The sequence below is a fragment of the Mastigoproctus giganteus genome, chromosome 3 (genome assembly GCF_048544385.1).
Source record: "Mastigoproctus giganteus isolate SK-2022 chromosome 3, ASM4854438v1, whole genome shotgun sequence".
Lineage (NCBI taxonomy): Eukaryota > Metazoa > Arthropoda > Arachnida > Uropygi > Thelyphonidae > Mastigoproctus > Mastigoproctus giganteus.
This window is the reverse complement of record NC_143577.1, coordinates 186,416,918-186,436,467: the sequence shown is the minus strand read 5'-3', so window position 1 is coordinate 186,436,467 and position 19,550 is coordinate 186,416,918. Positions and strand designations below refer to the sequence as shown.

Here is a 19,550-nt window from a genome sequence, read left to right as displayed (position 1 = left end):
GTGGAGGCCCTACAAGTTACTAAGATTCTGTTTTTAATATTTTTCGAGCAGTGTATTAAGTAGAGAATCGAATTAGAGTAACCAAGGAACATTTTGTCACATACTGCCATCACTTAGAGACCAACGCACAAAGTATCTATACCTTACGCATCTAAAGGTAACAATGAAGTAATATTTCTTGGGGACTCAACGTTCAAAACTCCATCTGGTTTCTTTTACCAAATGTTTTTATAAAAGTGGGACAGAGATAATTGATTCATTTGCTATCACTTGCACAAACTGTTCGTTTATTTACGAAATAGCAAACGGCTACTTATATAAAATTTCATGTTTTCCTTATAACAACCTGTAAAAGTTCAAAGTAGGATATTAATAGATGATATAATAATACCGATTTGAGACCTTTCTTGAATTATTTTCCGTGGTAGGATAATTGTGTTAAATCATAACACTTGCTCCCAGCCTTCGCGTAGCACAGTTCATGTAATCACTGTCCTCCCCATACCGGGTGGAAAAGACCTCAATTCGAGTCCCGTCAATGACGTCAGTAATTTTTATGGGCCGTTATCACAGCGTGCTTATTTCGTGCATTATTCGTAAATCGTAGTCTATCTCTATGGTTGGTTGATTGTTGTAGGGTTTTGGGCTCATCAGCAACTTAGGCTGTATTGCGTGCGTTCTGTGGTCGACTTGCTATGTGCTGGAGGAAAAACCCGATTTTCTGTAAGAAAAAAAAACATTCTACCCTGGCCTGAGCCGCGTTGCCCATCTGCTGTTCGAAGGACCAGTGGTGGTCGTCCACGAAAAACAACGCCCAATGATTACCGCTATATACTCCTACAGGCCAAGAGGGATCGACACCAGACAGAGGGATCCATTGCAAACCAGCTGCATAGGACGCAGGATACCGCGGTTTACTATGACTAAGCGACTCCACAAAAGTGGACTGTTTGCCCGACGGCCAGTACGCTGTGTCCCTTTAACACCTGCCTATCGGAGACACCGTGTACAGTGGTACATCCAACACAAGGACTGGACAGCAGCGCAATGGGGTAAGGTACTCTTTACTGATGAGATTCAGTCTCAGCAACGATTCTGGACGTCAGCTAATCTGGCGAGAGGTTGACACACGGTATCACCTCGCAAACATCACTGAAAGGGATCGATGTGGCAGTCTAGGTGTTCTCGTCTGGGGAGACGTTATCTTGCATGGATCTCATGTATGACTGCGACCACTATGAGGACCTGCGACGCATGCTCACCACTGCTATCACCTACTTCCCGCAGAACATGGAAGAGCATCTTCTCGACTCGGAACATGAATACAAAGCCCTTACCATCTTTGCACAGAAACTCTTTGCGAGAAGGCGAGCACTTATAGCAAACCACCATGCACAGCATCCGGAAGCTGATGATTAATCTCAAAACTAGAACTGGAGAAAACCGGAATTCACAAGAAAACTGTACCAAATAACCCACAACCACGAACATGACCATCATTTAGCCTTGTTCGTGAGGGAACTGACAACCAGGTAGACCTACGTCTGAACCAGAGACAAACTGACACAGGACTTGACATGAACTGAATACAAATTATTCGCACTGGACCACTAGCTGGATGACTAAACCAAATGACCAACGCACGAACTAAGAAAATGAAATAACCAGGACCCAAGGCTGCATCCTCATAACATGCACAATAGGCAACCTGAACAGGTTACATGACCAACCATAGGACGAGACTGCTCATGTATGACCTTGCGACTGGGATTTGACTCCTACATTGAAAAATGTCACCAAAGAAGATCCGGTTCAGATCGCTTGGACTCTCACGTGCTCTCAACTGTCAATGCCTGATGGCGATCTGTACCGGGCTCCCTTGCCTGGTACCTTTACTCCCTTTCCCCTGGTGGGGAGGAGGAGACAGTCTTGTCTCATCTCCTCCCCTGCCAACCCTTATTCTTCTCCTGGTGGGGCACGAGCCTGCCTCACTGAAAATCCTAGGGTCGCCTTCTCTAACGTCCCCATACTTCTGTATTTCCCCCCAGCCTTCAGTCTCCCCCCCCTCCTCTGCCTAATACGCCAGCGTATAACCACACAAACTGCAAAAACGTAACTTCGTCCAAATTAAACCGCATAAACCTCAATTGGCTTTTCTAATTCCAGCGCTCACCCACCCCCTACCGAGGTTTTTTTTTTTAGGCCCTAGTCACTGAAATTTCAGGAAACTAGGTGGCAGGGCCTGCCAGAGTAAAATTTCATTCTGTGTACCTGATCTGTCTCCACGAGGCCAAGCGTGAGCAAAGTTTGGCCTCAGTAGGGATCCGGCGGCTAAACGGTCAGATGAACAACGATACACAACACTACACATATACAAAATCCGCACACTTTTAAATCTCTGGCCTTCCCAGTGAACTGGTACACCTACAATGAAAGCAACGCGGAGATGGGGGAAACCCCTGGTGTCGTTAGACATCAATACACTTTACACTATTTTCCATGGACGTACACAACTCCAGATACTAGAAGGCGATACTGTAACCGGTGCACGCTACTGTATTGAGGTCCTTCCCCAGGTGCGTCTGTTCCGAGGTGCCATTGCCCCCGAGTTCGTCTTTATGGATGATAACGCCACACCCCATCGCAGCGCCTCCGTAGCCAGGTGGGCAGAAGCAGCAGTGCGTAGCACACGCTTCTTGATCAGACCGGGGTTCGAGCCCGTGACCACCAAATATGGAGGATGCGGAAAGGTCAGGAAATGACCACCGCACTAATCCCCGGAGCAATATGGCCTTAGTTGCTAATGCTCCTAAAAACCAAATAACAACAGCCACAGCCCATCGCACTACAGCTGTTGATGTGCTTTTGGAAAGTGAGGACATTGTTCGTTTGGATTGGCCTGCCCGTTCTGCCGATCGAAATCCCATCGAACACATATGGGACGCTCTGAGGAGACGCCTAGCGAAACGTCCACACCCACCAGAAAATGTTCACCAGCTGAAGATGGCGCTGACAGAGGAATAGACTATGTTACCTCAAGAACGTATCAACGACATTGTTCTAACTATGGACAGGCGGTGCAAAGCCTGCATCGACATTAGGGGTGGCCATATCTCCTACTGAGGACCAGGACCAACTCCTCCCTTTGTTCTTTCTTTGGCAGTGATGCATCTGTATCATGGCAGCCAGTGCTATGTTGCCATTTTTGAATAAAGTCCCTCTGTACCGTTTTGTTTCCTTTGTTGTGTCTGTGTTGTTTCCTTCATCATTTCTGTACCTCACGAAGTTCCTTTATTCAGCCCTATGAGAAGCTAAAGTTGAAAACCTGACTGGTCCTTAAGTTTTGCACACCAGTGTAGATTCTAACGGCTTTCTAAGCGAGTTCCATCCTGTAGTATAACTGTGGGTTGTTCAAATGTTTTTTTCTTGCTCTCTATACCTCCGAAATTTGCTTATATATATATGTTTTAACTCTTACTTAGTTTTAAAGTTAAAGGAAATAATTTTTATTCAACTATGTTAGCACAAATGTTTTCATGATCCCGTGAAAATATTTTGCAACCCTAGTTTGTGGATTACTGTTTCTCTAAGTTTTCTTAATTTCCTTGCTGGCCTCACATTGTGTATCACAGTTGGTTCCATGTCATCACTGAGCTTCTTTACCTCAAGTTGTGTCCTATCGAATGTCTTCCGCCAAATTAGATTTAGAACCATCCAACATGAATTTCGTATCCACCGTTTGCTTCCTAAATGCCAGTTTAAAGATTATTTCGGAATAATATGTAGTCCTGTTTAAATAACCAATCCTGCTTAATGTCTTTATCCATGGCTTCGATTTCTAGATTTCTCTGCTTATAGTAATAATCCTAACGTTTGCTACATGTTCAACAACCTTCATGGTTTGGAGTAAATCATTAGAAAACCATTATAAAAGGTTCGTCATGCTTATTTATAGTATAAGGTGAGAAGCTGCGTACAGAGTTGAAATTTGATCAAACTCTCCAGTGTTTGATCAAATTTCATTCGGGAAATGCCACAAAACGTGTTTCTTGTAAACGGTGGGTGGGTGCGTGCAATTTTTGCCCACTCATTTCATTTCTCTCCTCAAATTATCCGCACGGTTTACGTGCGTGCACTTATATACTGCAAAGTGGCATTCGTATAAGCTACTGAGAATCATATTTTTAAAGAAAGAAGGTTCAAAACCAGCTGATGTTCAAGAAAACTTACAGCACAATCACAGAACGATATTCTTGAGATAGTCAGCGGTTCTTTCATGCTTTACTACTTCAAAACGTACTACTTTAAATCAACTATAGTTGATTTAAACAAATCCGCTATAGAATACAAGCAGTACCTAACTAATGAAGTGGATCCTTGACCATCAGAACCACCCTTTAGTCCAGAAGTGTCTCCTTCAAATTTCAACCTCTTCTGACCATTAAAAGAATGTTTGGAAAGACAGAAGTTTATCAGCAGTACCCTAGTGTAAGTACGTATCCTTCAGTGGTTGACGATCCTCCCTAAAGAATTGGATGCTGCCGTCCCAAGACAATGTAACATGGCGAGAAGGCTGCCGAATATAAAAACAATTTATTGACCCTCTATGATCAAATTTGAAATTCTTGTACATAAAGCTGAATCTCCTCTTCACTCTAAAAAGGATCAGACTGTCCAGTCTTATTATAAAATTTATTTTCTTTAATATTTTCAACATTCAGTTTATTCCAGTAATTTCAAACTGGTGAAAGTACCAACTTCTTGATCATTTAAGTGCATTATCTTTAAGAAATCAGTCACGTCATTGTGTCATGATATAGCATGATTATATCTCTTCCACTGTCTTAGAACGCTTAATGACAACAGTGACTCTTTAAGCTGATATTATCAAGAAACTGGAAATCTGTGTCGAATTTATCTCCATACAATCAAATGACAGAATTTCAAGGAACAAATATGAAAAGATCCATAATAACTACACCGAATAAGGAAAGTCGACATTGAAGTTCGAATGGATCATTAAAAGCCCTCGACTAATTATCCCATTCATCATATTCTTTGTAATTACAAAACATGAATTACACATTGCAATTGTAATTAGAAATGACAATCCAAGATTTATTTGAAAATTATCCACGGCTGGCTTGCTATAATTCTTGTTATTTCGCGCGTGCTTTGCCAGCATTTTAATAAATCAAAAAATTTATCAAACCAGCTGAGAAACATTTTTGGTGTGTACATAACCAATGCTGGCAGTGATCCAATGTTTCACAAAGAACTAAGAAAACGGGGACCTTTGCCAATTTCTGCATTCTGAATTCATTCGCAATAAACCTTTTTCCTCTATCACAATTTTGTGACATTTGGGAGTTTGAAAATATAATTGAGGAAGTAAAGGATCTACTAGAAGGAAAATTCTTCCTGAAAAGGGGAAGGTAAATATAGCTTGCATCCAAGAAAAAGAAAAGCGAGAGCTTAAATATATTAGTAAAGGATACAAGATTCTGTCCTGAATGTTTTCTGCCTTTGATCTTTCTGTCTACTGACCCTTTCTCTCCTCTCTTCATTTACTCTTTCACAGCAGTGGATGGGATGCTATTAATCATGCGGTGACTTTACATATAATGAACAATTATGCAGTAGCCAAGCAATTCTTAAAACATTTACAAGGTCCTTACCACATCCACAACCTTTGGGGATATTCAGAGGGTGTTCCACAATGGATAATTCCATAATCTTCAAGCGTGTACGCTCCAAAATACGTTGTCTGATGCCAAATCAGAAAGAAATCATGAATCCATGTTATATCTTGTACTATCCAGTCGACCAGTTCCAAGGCGGTCTTGCAAAAATAAATATCTGCTGTTATCTCTGTAGCTACGTCTTACTTCTGAGAGTTCCTGGTCCTGATACAGAAAACTGAAAAGCAGGTACTAAATTTATCTTCCAGTGGATTCGAGTCTTATAATTGGACATGTTCCCTATGAGAACCAAAACAGCTCATACTCAAATGGTTGTCAAATGCACTAATGAGACTAGTGGCAGAGAAGAAAAATGCATGGGATGCATATAAATTATCAGGCGACACAGAAGCCTATGGCAGATATAAGCTAGTCTGTAATCAGGTCACAAAGGAGGTTAGGCAGGCGAAGGCAGATTACGAGAAATATTTGGCAAAAGATGCTAAGAAAAACAGCAAGGATTTCTTTACTTTTAGTGTCAAACTCTAAAAGGAAGGGGTTGAATCTGATTGGTCCAGTTGATATCGATGGTTCGACTGTTGATGATCCTGCTCAGAAAGCAAACAAACTGAATAAGTATTTTGCATCTACATTCACACGTTAGGAATTATTAAGGTTCGAAAATGGCAGAAGGTTATCAAATTGTAGCAGGATACTTAATGATATTGTAATAACTGAGAGCAAAGTGGAGGAGAAATTGTTGAAGTTAAACATAAGAAAGGCACCCGGGGTGGATGGGATCTATCCAGTTATATTAAAGGAGGCAGCAAAGGAAGTAAGCAAACCCTTAGCCATAATTATGAGAGCTTCCTTGGATTCAGGGGAGGTCCCCACGGACTGGAGATGTGCAAATGTATCCCCAATTCACAAAGGGGGATCTAAGGATGACACGAGTAATTACCGACCACTTAGTTTAACTAAGTGGTCGGTAATTACTCTGTTCCGGATAAAATAATGGAGTCACTGGCTAAAGATGCATTGCAGGATCATCTAGACAAGACTACAGCAATAATTTAGACACAGCATGGGTTTGTTAAGGGAAAGTCTTGTCTGACAAATTTGATTGGTTATTATGATGTGGTTACAAAGGGACTGGATACAAAAAATAATTTTAATTTTGATATCATATATTTGGATTTCAGGAAAGCTTTTGACACTGTTGCGCATGAAAGGCTATTGTACAAATTGGAGCAGAATGGTATTAAGGGTAAGTTGCTACAATGGATAAAAGGACGGTTAAGTGGGAGAAGACAGAGGGTGGTAATCAATGGGTGCTGCTCTTCGTGGACTAATGTTATTAGTACAGTTCCACAGGGTTCGGTGTTGGGTCCTCTGTTGTTTTGTATATTTATAAATGATATTTATGAAGGTATATCAGGCTTAGTGTCAAAGTTTGCAGATGATACAAAGGTTGGCAGGATTGTTAATGACAGTAATGGCAGCGTGCTACTGCAGCAGGATCTAGAAAATTTGGGCAGATGGACTGAAAAGTGGTAACTGAAGTTTAACCTTGACAAATGCAAAGTACTGCATATGGGTAGAAGTAATCCCAGAGAAACGTACCAACTGTGTGGCACTACACTTAAGGTGGTAGAAAATGAAAAAGACCTGGGAGTAATTGTGCAGTCAGATATGAAGTTTCCTGAGCAATGCAGACACGCTGCCAAGGCATGTCATGGGGTTTTGTCAATGATATACAGGAATTTTGCTAGCAGGGAGAAGGAGGTGATTGTCCCTCTGTATAAGGCAATGGTCAGGCCACGCCTTGAGTACTGCGTTACAGGTCTCGAGGCCTCATTTTAGGAAGGATGTAGACTTGCTTGAGCGTGTACAGAGAAGGGCAACAAGATAGGCAAGGGGAATGAAGGGATCCTCTTACCAAGAGAGGCTTAAGTTCTTCAAATTGCAGCGGCTGGAGACTAGGCACCTTCGAGGTGATCTGATTGAGGTGTATAAGGCCTTGAATGGGTTGAGCACGCTGAATTCTGATGGGATTCTTCCACTTGTTCCGATTACGAACCTAAGGGGGCAAAAATTGAATTTGAGGAAAGACAGAGGTAGAATAGATGTGCGGAAATTTGCCTTTAGCCAGCGGGTGGTTAATTGCTGGAACTAACTTCCATCTGTCGTTGTGGAAGTTGATATGTTAAATAAATTTAAGGAGGAACTGGACAGGCATTTGGAGAGAATTGTTTTGTAATTTTTTTTTTTTTTTTTTTTTGGCTGATGCGGTATAAGCTCCTACACTTGCTTTCTTGCACCACATGTCACTACTAGTACTACTCTTACCCAACCAAGTACTGTTAGAGCAAATGATATTCATTATTAAATAGTTAAACACTTTCCACCAAAATTTACGAATCACCTGCTCTTTCTGTATAACAGAATCTCTTTTCGAAGAGCATTTCCTGGACTTGTGGCGCCAGGCAGTCGTTCTAGCCTTCTATAAGCTAAGGAAGGAACGAGAAATTCCAAGTAACTGTCGTTCTGTGTGGTGTTTAGAAGCCAATGACTTCCTCTCAAGGATGCAGTGTTGCTTTCAAACGAACGGGTCCCCACTGGATCAGTTAATTATACCGGAAACATGTATCCGAGTTGTTTTTAAGATAAAACAACTCGGATTCATGTTGTAATTATGGCTAAAGGATGCCTTGAAACTTGTAGATGTCCGATGAAGATGTGTTTAAGGACAAAATTAGGTATTATCAAAACAATCGTAATAATAATAATCATATAGTGAGGGTTTACACAGCTCCTGGATGATCAGAAGGGTACTCAGTAGTGAGGTATGCATACAGGAAAGAGGTATATATCATACAAAACATAATGTGGCCCCATGGAAGTATCGAGTCTTTCTCTCATCCGCTGCAATGTAGGAAAAACCTTATACCGAAACAGAGAACATCATCTCAAGGAAAAGAAAATGCGAATTAACAGAAATAAAACGACTTTTGTATAAATTCTCCAGTTCTGTTTGAGAATTGTTGTTGATCGGGTCGAATTTAAAACTTTCCAAGACTTGAAAGCTAATTTCAAAAGTCGTATATTTTGGACACGATTAGTTGATTAACTGGAAAATCATGTTGCATGCCGTTGACTATACAACGCGTTATTGAAGATTCGGCAACCAGAAATGAAAGAATTAATTCCTCTCATTTTATGTTCTTGTTTATACTCCGGCAGAACCACCAGGTCAGTGCAATTTACAATAAATCAATCAACACAAATTTTAATCGTAATTAGTAGTCACGGGTTTGAACCCCACTGCACTCGCGGTCCTGACCACTCGGCTACGTCAGACCTTTTTGTTAACCATACCAAACGCTTATAATATTGTATACCTCTGCATGCAGAACAGTGGTTGTAAGGGTACACAAATTCATCCATACCGGTTGGTTCGGTATGGATAAATTTGTGGATGAACTTTCATCCACTCGAAACGACTAACCTCTGAAATGAAATGGATGTAAACTGTTACTTCAAAATCATGAAAATTATATGGTGATCAGTTTTTGAGGGTCTGCGTGGAAGAATGGGTCAGTTTCGAGATCTTTCCAACTTTGAACGAACGTGGAATGATTGTGGGGGGAGATGCGCAGGTGCCATTATCTCCGACAACAGCCAACGTAGTTAAAAGCTCCCGTTCTGTGGCGTCACAAGTATACCATGACTGACTCAACAGCAGTTGAACAACCAAACAAAAGCCATACTTGAGATAAACATGTGTGGTCGGTACCCTTGGTGAGTGTCGTGTGTCTCGTCTCTTAACAGCAACAATGCAGCACAGTGGCCCAACTAACCACCCAATACAATATCCACATGGACTATATGCCGAAGATTAGCTCGTGTAGGTGATGACAGTCTATGGCCATCACAGATACCCATGCTCTCTGCAAGACACAAAAAAACTGTGCTTAGTACGTGCACGTCAGCACCAAAAGTGGACCACCGACATTTGGAAATCTGCCGCCTAGCCTGATGAATCCCGTTTCCAACTCTATCATGCTGATGGGTGTATCCGCATTTGGAGAAAGACAAGGCCATGGTACCTGGATGCACTGTTGGCGTTATGGTTTGGGGATTGTTTTCGTGGCATTCTCTGGATACTCTGATAACCATTAATCAGCTACTTGATGCGAACGCCTACCTTCTATTGTCGTCGACCAAGTATACCCCTTCATAATGACAGTGTATCTAGACAATTTCAGCATATATCGCCAAGAAACGCATCATGTTACAATGTCCGGAAGGTTGTTAACTGGTTTCAGGCACATGACAGTGAATTCTGCTTCCTCACATGGCCGCCCAATTCGGTTGAGCACATTTGGGACCTGCTGGATAAGGACATGCGATGCTACGACCATCCACCCTGACAACGTGGTAGCATTACTGGACATATTGTGCAACGCGTGGGTAGCACTACCACAGGACGCTTGCAACATTGTCGAGTTCACATGCTAAGACGTCAGGTCAAAGCATATTTATTCCAAATATTTAAAATTGTGAAAAATTAAACAATGGTGGGTGAAACAGAATTCAAGCATGCTTTGTTTTACATGCTTATACGTACCTGCGATCGGGAGGAGAGATTGACTGATGTAATGTACTGTACTCTACGCAATTTGTATCACGAAATTCAAACTAGATTACTCAGTCCAGGTTTACAACTTCGCCTATAACAGTTCCCTAAATCAGGTAGACCCTCCGAAGATAACTACACTACTCTTTAAAAATAAAATGAGTACCAGAACACGCCATATGGAACCTGTCCTTTCCTCAAGATGTGAAAAATCAGTTCCCAAATTAAATAATACCAACCTATACGGATAAATTGAAGTCAGAAACTACAGTTTGAGCAGTTGCAACCTTCCTTTACACAAGAAATCGGTACGTGTGTCGCCCAAGTATTTAAGGTAGCTCTCAACCACTTTCGAAATACTGCTCATTGAGATAAAGGTACTATATGACTGGAAAGCGAGAGTTATGGTGGACCAATATGGAGTGCAGATTAATTCTCGCCATTGATTTTATAATCTCCTCACTATAGAAGAATGATTCCAGTTGGACTGCATTGTCCCAGCTGTGAGCTATAAGTGGTAGAAGTTTAAGATGTGGGGGGATGTTTTTCACGGTTTGTATTAGACCACAGATCTTTTTAGACAAAAGAATGAATAGGTTTTTCTGTCGTGGTATTCTAGACATTGCAACATTCCCTGCGCCGACGTTTTAGAAGTCTAGTTCCAACTCTTGCCATTTACTAATAAATGGAAAGAGTTGGAACTATGATTACACACCTTTAGTATACTTCTATAACACATGTGTATAGAGCGGCACCTGGAACGTCTGTTCAACTCCTCTTCGTGTCTCTGTGAAGAACAGAATCAACTGTAAATGGGCCAGAAATGTGATTGGTGTAGGTTTAATGTGTATGTTCTGGCCGCTTAGCTACCCAGAAGCATCAATCACCTGGAGAGATGACTCTGGGTACTCGTTCACACCACTGGAAGGTGTGCCAGTACAGCACGTACTGTCTCTTTTAAGACAGAGGTGCTGGTTAACAAAAAAGAAAGTAGCCTTCAATAAGTACTCTTGTTTTGACATCCAGGATAATTTAGAAGTCGAACTGGTGACCTTTAGGATCAGTGCAATGACAATTTTTGTGTAAACGAACCATAGAAGAAAATATAGCTAATTTTGGTGCAGTTATTCATGAGAAGCCCAACACTACACAGAAATTTCTGAGTGTCCTCTGAAACTACATGTTTTGTCATCCAGGATAGCAGAGACGCAAACTGTTGTCCCACTCTCACAGGTGTATATGGTGGACTATATTCATTCGCTACTTCGGCGTTCATTCTCTTCCTGCGAGCAAACACATCGGAGGAAAAGTTCTGAAGAGCTGAAAGATGGTTTCTACAACACGTTCAAAATAGTCGTTTTACAATCCCTGGAGGGATGGCAGATTCTGTGGTTGACTTGTCAGTGATATTTTTGATCCAATTGGATCGCAGATGCCGTGGAGGTCAAAAATTAGGTTCCAGTTTATCGATCAGTTGATTTAAATCCTCTTCCCGATAGCAGGCTTTCTATTTATTTATATCACTTTGTTTAATTTTGCGGTCCAAGGAATAGTTCACATCTGGAGTAACAGAGAAGCACATGGAACTCTTACCTATTAAACAATTGCTATCTTTGCACTTATAATGTCCTAATTTACAATGCCAGTTATTCATTTGTACAAACGCATCAGTTATTTAATTTCTTATTTAAAAATGAACTCATTAAATTAATGATTGATACTTTTCGAATGACATATGATTTACCTTCGTAAATAGAAAACTCAACGCCAAAAAACATATTCAGGAACAGTGTAATAATCCGTAGTAGATCTGTAAGTAGATGAGCTAAAATACTAGGAGTTTGGATTATAAGTAGCTAATTTTGTCCTTCGGCTAATTTTTGTTTTTCACCAAATGAATTTAATTGGGTCCTACACTTGCTGCCTTTCTGTTGCCCGTGTCCCTCTTCTTTAAAGACTATTCCTTGATAAATACAGTAAAACTAGCTTATTCAAAGATTGGTGAAAATCTTGGAGGGCCACTGTTTAATATCGGAATGTCATCCCATATAATAATGATCCAGTTCTTACATTTCCAACGTTGTCTCAGTCGAGGGTAGCATGGTTTTTCATCCAGCAAACAGAAAATCGATCTTACAACGCATGTAATTTACAAACAGTATACACGGAACAATATGGCCTCAGTCACTGATGCTCCTGAAACCCTTCTACAACAATTTCCGACGCTAAATATTTTAGTAACTTGCATACTTTTTTGTTAAATTGTCCATGGAAGTTTGGAAAAAACCTGCGAAAAAGAAGAGGCATCTTTATTTAATCCTCACTGCCGATTTGCCATTTTCTTTCCAACTCTATTTCCCTTAAATTTCACTCGATTCCACATTTTTCTCAAATTTTTACAAAACGATTTCTAGAGACTCTACAATATGCTTTTCAAGGTCAACAAATTCAAAATATAGTTTACTTGTTTTTTTTTTTTTTTTTGATTTGGTAGTTGTTGGCGCATCGGCTTCTGTGGCCATATTGCACCTCCCAAGGTTTTTGCAGTACTTTGATCCAAGCCCGAGGCGGGAATCGAACCCGCGACCTTTGGGTTGCCGGGCAGGTACTTTACCCACTCGGCTAGCCCGGTCGGCTTTACTTGTTGTGTTTTGACTCTTCTGTAATTTGTCTAGTGCAGATATTTGATTTTGGTGTTCCTTGTTTTGCTCAAAACCTGTTAACCCAATTCTTTAAGATACTTGCAGAGATTTCATCTGGTATTTTTCATTAAGGGTGGAATTCCTCTCTAATTGCCACATTCAGAAATTATTATCCTTAATTCGTCTTTTGTTCTTGCCCTTCAGAAAATGCCCACTGGATTTGCCAAATAACTACATTTTTCCTCAATATTTCGACATTTCAGATCTAATTTTATTTACGCCTTCCGCCTTTTTCCATTCCTGATATTTTCCATGACCTTTCCTGCTTCAGTTATAAGTGCAATATCTTTATTGAACTAGTATCTAAAATATTCCCATTTTACTGTTTTCACATTTCCATCGTTTATGAACTCACCGAAGTGTTTAATAATCATCATCATCTAAGGGCCAAGTCCTGTTGCCATAGCGATCTTTTTTCTCCACTCATAACGGATTTTGGGCATTTTACTTTACATCACTCTAGTTCATTCATGAGATTCGGAGCACGCAATCAAGTGGTGTGATTCCTTGTCGTCCTCTACTTCTCTTCCCTTCAAGCTATCCTTCTAGTATGTTTACCATCCAATCACTGCGTCTCCAGAGATGACCTAAGAACCCCATCTTCCTCTTTATTATAATTTTATTGATTATTCCTTGTTCCTCAGCTACTCTGAGCACCTCTTCATTCGCCTTTGTCTCTCCAGTTGATTTTCATCAAGGTTCTCCAGCAAAACATCTTAAACGCTTCAATCCTTCTTCAGTCTGTTGCTGTTATTGACCATGTTTCACATTCATATAGCAGTATACTCCATATATAAATTTTCACAAACACTTCTAAAATATCCTTCTCTTCTATTTTAATTTCCCCCTTTTCACTTCTGATTACCTTGGTTGTAGCTTTTAAAATCCCCTTTGTATCTTCAACCAGTTGTTTGAAGATTGTTTCCTATAATCAACTGCCTTTCGTGTTGTGAGCACACTTGTATAACCACCGCTTTTCCAACACAGGATGGAAAAGACCCGAATTGGAAAACCCCCTCAATGACCCAAACAATTTTTATGGACCCTTTTCCACAACGTGGTTGAGTTAATCGGTCTCCAGCGAGGCTAGCATGGTTTTTCTTCCCGAAAATCGACTACATAACACACGCAACTACCACAGACAATAATGTATTCGAGGCAATATGATACAAGTCGCTGATGCACCTACAACAGCCTTTCTTTTTTCTGTTATCCTCCCTCCATATAAAATACTGTTTGCAATCAAGAGTGCTTTGGATTTAACAAACGTCTATACCACTGTTGTTGCTGTACTGCTAGTCCATTATGCATCCATCCTGTGATCCAACCAAGACAGTTCTAAAGATTCTAAATTGTTTTTTTGTGGGTGTACAGTGTTTTGAACTTAAACTAGTTACAAATACTGCACATCAAGAAAGAATCTCACTGAGGTGGACGTGTCTTTTTAGCATAAAATTCAAAAAGCAAGATCAGAAAGGAAGATAAGAATCAGAATAGGAGAAAAGAAGTCGGCTTCGTTTCATGGTTAATCGCTTGGGTTTCTTTATGCTTATCTTTTCGGCATTTCCATCCATCTATATTTTCGCTCGCAAAGCTGTTTATAAAGTATGTAAAGTACTGTCACGCCAATGCTATCATAAACACCCTCTTAGCAAACAGATCACCGTTTTATTCATTGGATTAAAATCATTTTCCTTGACACCATCCCTCCGACTACTTATACAGACACTTTAAACTTAGGAAAAAGTGGCGAAAAGCTAGCTAACCTGCGGGAATGGTTGCTGATAACTTTCCTTCCCCAAAACCCAGATTCCCCATATCCCAAACCAACTATTAATCTCTGTCTTTCCACCTATAATGCAGTCATGACAGCATGCTGCTTCGACCTCTACTTAAAGCGACTCTGTTTCTCGCGCCAACGCCAATTCCAACGGGAAATTATCCAACTCCAAATGGACGGAATACTGATTGCTCTAGGGGGAGGATGCTGGTTTGGGGCCTGATTCGATACGTTTTGGTCTTTCTTGTTTTTTTGCTTCTGTTCTCTCTCTCTCTCTCTCTCTCTCTCTCTCTCTCTCTCTCTCTCTCTCTCTCTCTCTCTCTCTCTCTCTCTCTCTCTCTCTCTCTATCGTAGAATTGTAAATTTTAACTGGAATCTTTGTTTCAATTTGCTCTTAATGAACTTGTAACTGTTTTTATTACTATTTCATTTGGATGTAATGGAAGATAAAGAAGACTGGCACACGAACAGTATTTTTGGATACAACAACTCGGCTGTTTAGAACGTGTTTTGAAGTGTCAAGAGACTGTGCATTTACCATAAAATAATTCCGTTTATTTGCTGAATTAAAATGTATACAAGACTACATCCCATGCCTACTTAAGATCCCCCAACACCCACCGATGTATAAGTACTGTATATTGATAATAAAATGCCAGATATGTAATATTATGCCTAAACTACAATCATTTACATAAGACAAAGAATAAATTATAACTGGTGTCAGGTTGAGAGCAGCAAGGCTCCCCCCGGATGGGATTTTCCGAGGGAGGGAAAATGACCAGAGGACCCACATAATTTATAAACATTATATTTAGTTGGCTTCCAACTAGTTCTCTATAGTTAGTCATTTTTATTAAGATATTTTAGATTGTAATGGAGGATTGTGTTAATTCATTGTTGTAATGGAGGGTTGTGTTAATTCATTGCTTTTTTTCATTCACAGCATCCTAGAGATGCGGAAGGAGAAGTCCCGTGATGCTGCTCGATCTCGGCGGGGGAAAGAGAACTACGAATTTTACGAGTTGGCCAAGATGCTCCCTTTACCGGGGGCTATTACGACTCAGCTGGACAAAGCCTCAATCATTCGGCTTACCATAAGCTACCTCCGATTGCGGGACTTTACGATGCACGGTGATCCACCCTGGTGCGGCGATTCTTCTGTCCACACCAAGTCAGTCAAAAGTGAGTAGATATTTATAGCACTGCAGTTCTACGCGAAACAAAATCCCTTCTTTATGACCTTCCCCCAGATGAGTGTGCTTTGAACTGTTTTAACGGTTGGAGATTGGGAGGAAGAAATCCATGAAATTAGTGGCTCAACCTTACGGTCCAGTTTTTCTTGTTGGTTTACATTCAGCGATAATAATTTGTTTTTGTATTCAATCTAAATAGAATCTCTAAAATCTTTATTAGTATTACAATGATCTAAATGATGCAAGGGACGTTTTAAGCATCTTCCAAAAAGGATACAAATTTTCTCTAATTTATAAACTCGTGTTTCTTCTGTAGATAACTTGAGCAGAGTCCAGACCACATTTAAATCGAGAGCAAAAATTCAGACTCCCTCCTCCACTCCCTCATTCTTTATCGGGGATAGAGTACTCATTACGTTTATGAATTCCAACACCGTTTACCTCTGTATCAAGAACACAATGGGCCTCACCCCTGAGTAATGAGTCAATTGTCAGATTTTCTGCCTATGGCATCAACACGCTTCTACCACATCTGTGCATGCGGATATTCGAGTAAGTATTCCCTTGTATCGCTTCGCCTTAGTTGGACGAAGGGGGACGAAAGAAAGGGATGGGTATCGGCTTAACACGTCGGCGTATACTTCGCCGCCGGGGGTCATCTCTCGTACCGTTCGACATCGAGACGTGACAAGCATCTCCTACGATTCGTATCAGAAAGAGCTGTCGATTCAAGTCAAGTGACCCTAGACATGAGCGCCCCCTACGAGTATGTCTTTACAGGGCTGGCAGTAATCGTATTTGGAAAAGGAAAATTTTATTAGGGTTCGGTGCATCTGCCCCAGGCAGACGCTGTGATTTGATTTCCGTGCTGCAGACAGCTAGTGGCCATATTACTGGTTACACTCCGTCTACGGCACACTGGGAGTTCGGGAAGGAAAAGGGCAGAGGGATGAGGGGAGGATTGTGTACTCACTTCTTTTCAAAAGAGGTGCTAAAATTTATTTATGACCTCTATTCGTCCATTGATGGGGTGCTCTTCATCTGGACGGTGTGCTCAGACAAATGCTCTTCCTAACACGGAAAGAGGGTCTTTATAAGGATTCGGTAAGTCCCGAGGGGTCGAGACAAATACCTCATACTCTCATCTTAATACTGCTGTACTCTCTGAAGTAATTCTTTTATTTTGTTCACGTATCGGCTATTGCAAGAAAAAGATCTTCGCTAATGCCGATCCTCACTTATCAGAAGGCTATTTGATTATAAGAGATGCGTTTTACCTTTTTTAAACTTGAAAACTATCTCTGAAATCTTAGAAATGTCTTTTACGATTTCAAAATCTCAAAAACAGCACTCAATGCCCAGTTAATTTTGAAGTATAAGTAGGCCCTCCCTTCTAAGAAAGTTTTTGGCGATTTAGTGGATTTATTGTATTCACATATCATCAAGTATTTTGTCAGCGGTTCTGATGAGCCCGAAAGTGGAGTATCAATAAAAATGGAATTGATTCATCGACTTCGGAAGTATTGTTTTACTTTATAACAAACCCCCTTGCACTTAAGCATCTTAAAGATATTTTTAAGCTATCTGATGTGAATATATCCCCGATCATCCTTTGCTTTAATTCGTACTACAAGTAGTTAATCCATTCAATGACACTCTATGATATTTTGAAAAATGTGACACGCCTTTTTTATGCATCTGCAGTGCCTTTACAAAATAAAATGAACACCTGGAGTGTTTAGTACTTGAATAGCTTCTTAAGATGCTTTTTGTAAGAAACGTTTTTGAAAAGTTATTTATGGCTTCGAATTTATCTTGTTTATACTGGATTTCATTTAATTTTCAAGAAATTACAAGCTGCCCCTGATGGGTATTTGCCAAAGATAAAATCGGAAAACAAAAGGGCACTTACTGTTTATTGATCACCCCAGCAGTACTCCTGCTCTCGTGGCTATTCCCATTTCGAGGAAATGCTGTGTTCTTTGTTTGTGTTTCTAAGGAGCATTCTCGAGCAGGCTATGCAGCTTTTAGCCCTGAATGATCTACTTCCACTGAAGGCCAAAAAGAGTTCAAAAACACCAACATATTCCCATCATTAGAGTCTCCAAGCTCGAGACTTTCTCAAATTTAGCCATGTTGTGAAAAAGGCCCATAAAAATTCTTCCTCACGTCATCGAAGGGATTCGGACTCAGATTTTTTCCTTCCACCCGATGTGGGGTAACGGCGATTCTACCAACTGTGATACCCACGAGCGTAAGTTGCTTAGCGAAAGGTGATTCGTGCAAGATGAATTATGACAAAAAACCTCTTTCCAACGAGATCTGTCACCCTGATAGATCTTGTTAGAATCCAGCACTCAAATTCTTCCAATCACAGCGAAAGCTACTTATGTAAACTGCAAGATTCGACAAATCCAGATTCCATTCTCTGTTTTAAATTTCAGAAGCGTGGCCACTCCCCAGAATGACGTGTTGAGGAAAGGAGATACTGTGTCCTATTTACAGTTTCTAAGAAGCATTCTCAAGCAGACTCCACTCCCCTTCGCTTGAACTGCAAAGGAAGTCATCTTCTTCTAAACCTTTGGAAAACCGGGAAAAATCCAAAAATATAAATAAACTTAAGCAAAATGTCATGAATCCCGGGGCACGAAAACAAGTTCTGGTAGTTGTGTTTAGTCAATCTTGCGTATTAGTCTCTTGAAACTGTCGCTGAGCTCCAACCCAAACAGATGTTTCAATCGAACTGAACACTTCTTTTGCTAACTGGACCAAAACTGTGCTAACAATCTAGTAACGCTCCGATCAGTATCCCAATTGATGTTACCTCAACCTTGCATGAAATGACAAAACCGATAATCGTTTAAGACTGGAAGAAAGAGAAATCGCAAACTGGCAGCATGGAAGTCGATGCTCACTCAGACGATAAAAAGACGACAGTTTTTATTTATTTCGAATGCATTGAGTACAAAGATGTGTGCACAGAGTTAAAAATGAAATAACATTTGTAGGTTGTAATTAATCAAAATCAGTAATTGTGATTAATTAATAATATCTAACATGGAGAGTAAATATAAAGAATTAACAAATACTACTACAAATATAGAAATTGAACTAGTCCAAAATTTAAAGCGAATCAAGCCATTCTAATGCTTCATTGGTACAATTATGCAAAGCAGTGATTCCTCCAGGGAGGCCTGTCGAGAGGTGCAGCCAGATAATATATGTGAAGCGTCTTCTGCAGTTCCACAAGCACATAGGGGAGAGTCCCCGAAGTTCCATCTGTTCTAATTTGGCACATGTAACACAATCACTTCTAAAGCAGTTTATTTTCCTCCATAAATTTCTAGGAAGGTCAAATTCTGCTACAGGTTTGTCCACACTGTCAATAAGATGGGAGTTGGGGATCTGATTAGAATTAAGATCCCATTCATGCTGCCAAGCAACATGGGTTGAGGCATCCTGTTCAAATAGTGAAGGATCATTCCAGATCGGGTGCCCACTGTTCAGTCGTTGAGGAGGTGCGTTCCAGATATCATCATGCAGAGGTAGCTC

The 19,550-nt window shown here is 40.5% G+C and overlaps 1 protein-coding gene across 3 annotated transcripts in view; it reads left to right on the top strand.

Annotated features, from left to right (window-relative positions):
- The window catches only part of LOC150088469 (protein trachealess-like), a 369,924-nt gene that overhangs the window by 306,410 nt on the left and 43,964 nt on the right, over positions 1 to 19,550 (top strand). For all 3 annotated transcript variants that reach the window (XM_090369532.1, XM_090369530.1, XM_090369531.1), the window contains one exon: positions 15,749 to 15,987. In XM_090369532.1, coding sequence (XP_090225658.1) covers positions 15,749 to 15,987 — 239 coding nt within the window. The remainder of the gene's footprint in view (positions 1 to 15,748; positions 15,988 to 19,550) is intronic.